Below are 8,237 nucleotides of genomic sequence, written 5' to 3'. Positions count from 1 at the left end.
GCTAAAGAACATGACCTTTAGCGGCGTTTTTTTGTCACAAACGCCGCTATAGATCAAACCTTTAGCGGCGCTTCTTGCAAAAACGCCGCTAAAAACATAACGTTTAAAAAAATATTTTAGTCAAATAATATTTATTTTTATGATAAATATTATATTATATTATATTTTTAAATTTGAACTTTAAATATACTTAAATAAAAAATTATTATTTAAATTAAATTTTCTATGAAAATTTTAACTTTAAAACTAAATATAAAAATTAATGAATTTAGTTTTAGAATTTAAGATAATAAATTAATAACACAATTAAAATCCAAAAGTTAGAATTCAAGTTGTTGTAAATATTAAAGTAAAAATAAAAATTTAGAATCAAAACTAAAATAAATAATACATATGAGAAACAGACTGACTAGTTGAACCTGCCTATGACTATACACATCGCAAGAGAATTGAGTTGAAGCTCTATCAGCAACATCTTTAGTTTCATTGGCGATGCAATTGACACTCTTTTCCACCTCAAGATTGGAGGCAAAGTCTAAGTCATCTAGGAATTTGGTGAAGAATCAGAAATTCTAGGGTCTGCACAAGGCTTTTGCACTTCTATTGCAGTTGAAAACCAAGGGATAGCCTGTTTAGCATAGAGCAAAATGTAGGCTTCCTGGGACAGCACAGCTTCTTCTTCAACACAAGTAACCTACAAAAGACAGAACATGACCATTATGCACTATTATTGTAAGTACCATCAAAATGTTACTGAGTATATTACAAGTTGACACTTAAATTTCAAACTTAGGATGGAAATTTGCAATATCAGTGAAATTATCAGATCCAAATGCTTGAAGAACAAGCAAAATATTTAAAGCAGTGTGGAAACAGAACCCTTTGTAAGGTATCCTTCATAAGCAAGAAACTTTCAACAAGAAGCACATTGTATCCAGTTCAGAAACTGGATATGTTAGTAACTATCCTTAGTAAAAACCAGAATGCACATTAAAATGTGAACAAATTCATCAACACTTACCCTTGAATCATTCATCTTATGCCACATATTAGGAGAGGATCGAATGTAGCAAACATAGTGTCCAGAAGTAGGTCTGAATCCGGAATGTTTCGCAACTGCAAATAGTTGATACCTCAGTTCCTCCTATTGCAAAAAGGATAACAAATGAAACAAGTTCAATAATCATGCATTAAACACAAACAGAATACATCTCCGCAGAAAAGCATTGGGGTGTGTCCAAATGAACAGACAAGCTTCCAAGCCAGGTATCCACAGTGAACCATGCTGGAATGCTTACCTAGAGGTTTTAAAAAAAAAAAAAGAGAAAATTCCTTACAAAATGATGCATTGTGTTTAACTGATATAAATTCAAATAAGTAGGTAGCGTACCATCTCAAATAACTGCTGCTTTTTCTCGTTAAATGAAACCTGGCCATTGAAATTGAAAGAATGGATAAATATATACAAGTGTCTATGTGTACAAAAATAGTAAGGGAAAGAAAAGTGCAATCCACTTGTACTCAAGAAACAAAGATAGAAAGAGGGAAACAAATTCTAATTTCTCGTTCACCTGTCCATAGTCCTCGACCACAACACCCCTGGTTATCTCCCAGAGCTTTACCAAACCAGCAGCATCCTGTTCAAGAAGCATAAATATCATATACGCAAAAAAATCCCAAAAACAAAATCTTTGAAACAACAAATATATGTACTACCACATTTACCTTAGTTAATACATGCCTTCTGTTATTTAAAATTTCATGCTGAACTACTGCTGGAGTTCCAGGAATGGAAAAGATTGGTTCTTTATAAACAGTAGCCTGAATAACCGACAATGTAAGCACATTAATGAAGGGCAAGTGATGGAAGAAGATGCTAAAACAAATTCCAGATACAGTCAAACCTCTAAGAGTTATCCATAACAAATCACATCATGAGTAATAAAAACAAATTCTAATATTTGTTCTTTTCTCCTTGGGGTTGAGTGAGCAAAGAACAAATGAAACAGAACCAATTAACAACTAAATGAGCAGCGCAAAATTCCCCAGAATTCAAGCATATAAAGAAAATAAATGTTACTACAATGCAGAGTTTGTATATTTAATAATACTTGACAAAAATTTAAAAAAAAGGAGAAAAGAGATATTTATGAGAAAAAAAAATTTCATGACAAACAAGATGATCGCCGTAAGCAATAGCAAAGAATGAACCACCTCTTTGAAAGACCTTCTGAGGATTTCTTCCTTCAGCAGGCCATCTTGAAATGAAGAATCAGTTGTTGCAACCCAGATACTATCATCATGTAACGCCAACTGCAAAACTGGGTGTTACTTTGTGCAAAGCAAAAGACTCTCTCTTGCTGTCAAGTCTGTCAAATACAACTGGTGTATGTATAAAAAGTAAGAGCCAGTTGAGAGTTAAAGCTAAATATTAGAAGTGCAAATTGAGAGTTAAAGCTAATTATTAGAAGTTTCATACAAGGTTGTCAAGAACTGTCAAGATCATATGCGGAAGAAACCTAGAAGTATTGTCTTCATTTGATGTCAGAAAGATTCTGAAACTTAAGCTGAATAGATATTAAGTCTTAACATTACATTTCTTTGAGTTTAACTTGCAAAGTTATTTTCTGTTTTGGGTTTCCTAGAAAGTTACAGATATGCTGATAGTTCCAAAATCCATTGGAAGTTAAAGAATTTGATGCTAGGAACCATATTTACTTGAGTTTGTATCTTTTTATTAGGTTTTTATCCATTGCTTAGGAGTCGTTTAAGTCAATTTTGGAGTTTCCTACTGATCACAGTCTTTCTAGGAAAATTATTACAGAACTCTACAAATGAGCACGATCTATTTTATATTACCGGACAACAACTGATGAGAACTTCAGCAACTGTTGTACCAACCCTTGCCCTAGTGCTTAGGTGTGAACCTAGATCACTTTTCTTCCTTATCTCTAATTACTTGCATTGATTTCAATCTCAAGCCTACCAGGAATACTTCCAGTAAATCCCGATCCCACTCACACAAATTCATCATGAAATTAAATCTTTGACCCATAACTTACTTGTTAAGAGTACTGCTAAAATTACCATTTACCAGCACAAGCCAGAATTGCTTTCTTATCCTTTATTAGTTCCATCCAACCATTTACCAGCACGCTCAATTTCTATTTTGTTATTAGGGCGAAGAAGAAAAAAAAAGCCCTAATTTAATTTCCTCTACAGCAACAATGGCGAAATTTCAAAATTTTTCAATGTATCTGGAAAAATAATTCAAATAAGAAATTACCAGATATCTTCGATGAAGCCATATTTGATGAGCTCCGCGTTCTCGTACTTGTCAAGACCCATGAAAATGATGTAATTGCCAACTTCTGCTCGAGCTTTGAAGTAAACACTATTTTTCCCTTCCTTTCGTCTCTTAGGAGAGACAAAATTAAGGTTTTCCTCCCTTCGATTAAGGAAATATTAGGAGACTAGCCTATCTCATGCCATGGTTTAAAAAGTAGGGTAAAGTCGAGATAAATTACCCATAGTTGCAGCATTTTTCTTCCCCTTTTTCTTCTTTTTCTTCATCTCTCTTTCCTTATCACGGAAACAAAAATACCAAACATTATCTTTTTTTTTACCTGCAAATGCTGAACAGAACAGAAGTCTTTTTTGACAAAAAGAAAGCACAAAAGGAATTTCAAAAACCTTATCTGCTTTAGTAGGGGAGCTCCTTTAATTTGGAGATTTTAGGCGGAGAAATTTGGGGATAAAACGCTTTAAATGATTTTTGCGGCGTTTGCTTATCTTTTGCCCGTTTTCCTTTGCTAAAAATCTTTTAAATAAATTATCTAATCTCTATTTTATTAGAGATATTTCTTCCTAACTAAAATATAATTATTTTGCTAGATGTTTAATGTGGAATAATTTTAGTTTTTTATTTTATTTTATTTGTTATAATTTGGTCCTATCCAAAATAAAGATAGTTACCTATCCATATCAATCATTACATTAATTTATTTATCAATTTTTAAAATCTAATATTTAAATATATCAAATGGTTTAAACCATTTAATCTAAATTTAGATTAAACATTTTAAATATAAAACATTAATTAATTGTATAAATTTTCATAATTTAATAAATCTAAAGTAAACCTTAAATCCTAAACCATTTAATATATATAAAATTAATCTATTATCTCTTAAATAATTTAAACTATAATCATAATTTTAATAAATTAAAATTAAAATGATCTCTTTACAATTATAAAAAGAAATTATTTAATATATAAATTAAAAAATACCAAATAATCTAAGCCCTAAACCCCTACCCCTATCTCCTAAACCCTAAATCATAAAACATAAATATTAAACCCCTAACCCCTAACCCCTCTTTTATAATTATATAAGAACTTAATTAATATATAAATTTTAAAAAATACTAATTAATCTAAACATTAAACCCTAACTCGACCCCGAATCTCTAAACCTTAAATCACTAACTCTTAACCTCTAACCTCTAACCCCTAAGTCACAACCCTTAAACCAGAATCCCTAATCCATAATCCCTAATTCCATAATCTATAAACCTTAAAATTGTAACTCCTAAACCGACCTTAAATCCTAAATTAACCATATACCCTAAACCATATATATTAAACCCTAAACTATAATGATAATTAATTAAATATTTTAAAATTAATACTATCGTATCTTTTACAATATATATGAAATTATTTAATATATAAATTAAAAATCAATCAATCATGTACCCTAAAAATTTTAAATTTATTTTAAATAATAGTGTTTTAATTTTTCATTTTAACAAATATTTTTCTATGTTTTTATTTGAAATTATTTCTACGTGTCATTATTTCAAATTTATCCATTTTAAAAATATTCAATTAAAAATAAATTAAATTTTAATTAATATAAATAAACAAATTAAATAGTAAATAGACAGATAAAATGTTTTTGCAGCGCTTTTTCAAAAACGCTGCTAAAGCCCCGAGCATTAGCGATGCTTTTTAAAAAAGCCGCTAAAAGCCTGAGCATTAGCTGTGCTTCTTCAAAAATGACACTAAAAGCCTGATCATTAGCGGCGCTTTTTTAAAAACACCACTAAAGTCCTGAGCATTAGCGGCGCTTATTCAAAAACGCCGCTAAAAGCCTGAGCATTAGCGGCGCTTTTTTAAAAACGCTGCTAAAAGCCTGAGCATTAGAGGTGCTTTTTTAAAAATGCCACTAAAAGCTCGAGTATTAGCGGCGCTTTTTAAAAAACACCGCTAAAGCTCTGAGCATTAGCGGCGCTTTATCAAAAAAGCCGCTAAAGCCCCGAAAGGTCAAAAAACAATGCCGTTGGGCTTTGGTTTTTTGTGGCATTTTTTTTGGCGGCACTTTCCTGAAAGCATCGCTAATGCTCAATCTTTAGCGGCGTTTTATGTAATTCGCCGTTAATACTTGATTTTTAGCGGCGTTTTTTGTCCAAACGCCACTAAAAATGCCTCTAAAAGCCAGTTTTGGTGTAGTGTACTATTTTTTGTTTTATTTAATTATGAAATATTATATTATTATTCATTAGTGATACATGAAATTCATACCCTGAATATGTATTAAATATTATTTCTATACGTAATTATTTCATCTCCAATGGAACATATTTCTTTTCATTTTTAAATGTCAAATTAAATTTTAAAATAAGTTTAGTCATATAACAATGTATTTGTACACATTTCGACATTTCCATTCAATAAGTAAAATTCACATAAAATTTTGGAAAATTATTGACTATAAAATTATTTAAACAAAATTTCAAAAAGAAAAGAAAACATTTCAAGGTTAATGAAAAAGTATTAGGTGCTAGGGATAAACACGTATAAGCAACGAACAAGAATAATAATGAATAAATTGAAAAGATCAAACACATAAATTTTACGTAAAAAACTTTTCAAAGAGGATAAAAAATCACGGATAAAAGGAGATTTCACAAATAAGAGAAAAGTACAAGATGGAGAGAGTCAAAAAAAAAAAAAAACTCGAAACATTGAAAGAAAAAATCCTTCAAACTAAAACACAAAATTCTCTCTTAGTTGTGTTATTTTCTATATCTTAAACCTAGGACTAAGGCCTATTTATAGGCTGAAATTCGTAGCTTTTATGACTAAAATATCCCTAGGTTAATCAAAGTTTAAGTGAGAAACAAAAATAGAGTTTAACTGAGAGAAGAAAATCGAGAAACTTAAGAAACATGTTGCCACATCGTGACACGGAGGTGTCGCGTCGTCGGGATGAAGACTTTTTTCTCGTCGTGGTGTTGGTTGCTCATCACGGCGTTGAGCTTTATCTCGTCGTGACGTCGCTTACTATTTTTTCTAAAATGCAAGACATATTCCACAAATCTCCATCTTGACTCATATTTCACTTAACTCATTTACCAAGCCCTATCACGAGCCTAATTGAATCTTCATCGGATACTTATCAAGTCCAAGCAGTGCTCAAACTTTGAAACTGAAAGACTTTTTGTCAACATGTCGGTCAGGTTGTATTCTGTGCCAAGTTTGTGAATTTGAACATTTCCTTAAATGATCACCTCTCAAACAAAGTGATAAAGAATGTATATGTGCTTTGTCCTTTCGTGGTGCATCTAATCTTTGGCGAGATGTATGACACTTTGACTATCACAATATACGATAATTGCCCCTTTTTCATTAACCAGTTCCCTAAACAGACCTCTTAACCAAATTGCTTCCTTCATAGCTTCAGTGATTGCCATGTATTCTGCTTCAATAGTTGATAAGGCCACCGTGGCTTGAAGTGTTGCTTTCCAACTAATGGCACAATCAACATAAGCAAATAGATAGCATGTGAGAGACCTCATTTGATCTAAGTCTCTTGCATTATCCGAATCAACATAACTGACTAAACCCTTTTAGTTTTTTCTGAACTCTAAGCACATATTTCAAGTACCTTGTAAATATCTGAAAATCCACTTAACCGCATGTCAGTGTAATTTGCTGGGTTTGGCCATGCATCTACTAACAACACTAACAATGTGTGAAATGTCGAGACGAATTCATACCATTGCATACATTAGAATTTTGACTGCACTTGAGTAAGGTACCTTTGACATGTATCTTTTTTCATCTTCAGTTTGAGGGGAATCTGAAATTGCAAGTTTGAAATGTACAGTTAAGGGAGTACTTACCGGTTTTGAGTCTTGCATATCAAATCGCTCAAGGATCTTCTTGATGTACCTCTATTCCGACAAGAATAATTTCTCAGAATGTCTATCCCTCGAAATTTCCATCCCCAAAATTTTCTTTACTACACCTAGATCCTTCATCTCAAATTTAGAGTTAAACATGGTTTAAAGTCATCCAATTTCTAATGAATCCTGAGTTGCTATCAACATATCATCAACATAAAGCAGCAAATATATGAATGAACCATCATTTAAGCGTTGTACGTACATATAACACCCCTAACTCATCTTCGTTGTCGGATTGGAGTTACGAAGTATTACGATAACATTTTAAACACTTGACATTATTTACAAATAATTATTCAATCATGATAAGAATTAATCAAATCACATTCCATTCATAATTAAACGTACACATACGGGTCTTAAATCAAGTTTTTAGGGCCTTAAAAATAGATTGGAAACATTTTGGGGTCAATTTGAAACAAAACGAGAAAGTTAGAAAAAAAATTAAAAGTTTTGAAAACAAGGGACACGCGGCCGTGTGTCAAAGCTCAGACCGTGTGGATATTCGAAGTCTAGACACACGATCGTGTCCCAGCTCGTGTGTCTGCTTGTGTGTGTGTTCAAAGTTGGGTCACATGGCCGTGTCGCTGGTCGTGTCTCGGATTGTGTAACATAACAAGCTATTTTAAGACACACGGTCGTGTCACAGGCTGTGTGCCGGGCCATGTGAAACCTGCACCTAAAGACAATAAGACACGTGACCGTGTGGCAGCTCGTGTCCTAGGTTGTGTGAACTCGAAATTGCTTCAAAAACAAGGTAAACTTTACACCTAACTTGGCCACCAATCCAAGCCTAAAACCTTCCTTTAAACATCATTAGATACACCTCAAAACAAGTCAAAACATGTCAATTACATACAACCTAAGTGCCTAACCAATGTGTCCTCAATGACACCACATTTAAGTCATCAATTACAAGCCAAAATTTCATTCACCCTATACTTAACCAATATGCCATTCAAAGGCACTTCAACAAGATCAAA

At 32.3% G+C, this 8,237-nt stretch overlaps 1 protein-coding gene across 1 annotated transcript; it reads right to left on the bottom strand.

Moving 5' to 3' along the window:
* Nucleotides 1–287: 287 nt before the first annotated feature.
* On the bottom strand, nt 288–6,864 carry LOC128039958 (uncharacterized). The gene is made up of 8 exons (XM_052628902.1): nt 6,717–6,864; nt 3,528–3,626; nt 2,215–2,321; nt 1,726–1,821; nt 1,572–1,637; nt 1,391–1,429; nt 1,022–1,144; nt 288–694 (listed from the first exon to the last, which is right to left on the bottom strand). The coding sequence occupies exons 1-8, from the start codon at nt 6,862–6,864 to the stop codon at nt 545–547; spliced, it is 828 nt and encodes a 275-aa protein (XP_052484862.1). The 3' UTR covers nt 288–544.
* Nucleotides 6,865–8,237: the final 1,373 nt, after the last annotated feature.

Source organism: Gossypium raimondii, chromosome 3, assembly GCF_025698545.1.
Source record: "Gossypium raimondii isolate GPD5lz chromosome 3, ASM2569854v1, whole genome shotgun sequence".
Classification (NCBI taxonomy): domain Eukaryota; kingdom Viridiplantae; phylum Streptophyta; class Magnoliopsida; order Malvales; family Malvaceae; genus Gossypium; species Gossypium raimondii.
Note: the sequence above shows the minus strand (reverse complement) of the source record. Positions and strands in the feature narration are given on the sequence as shown.

What these genes read in the sequence shown, in the direction of transcription:
- LOC128039958 (XM_052628902.1), bottom strand. Translation starts at nt 6,864, where the DNA reads ATGAGGTCTCTCACATGCTATCTATTTGCTTATGTTGATTGTGCCATT. An exon ending in GGAAGCAATTTGGTTAAGAG is followed by an intron (nt 3,627 to 6,716) that starts GTCTGTTTAGGG and finishes CAGCATTTGCAG; the next exon opens with GTAAAAAAAAAGATAATGTT. An exon ending in TGGTCGAGGACTATGGACAG is followed by an intron (nt 1,430 to 1,571) that starts GTGAACGAGAAA and finishes TTCAATGGCCAG; the next exon opens with GTTTCATTTAACGAGAAAAA.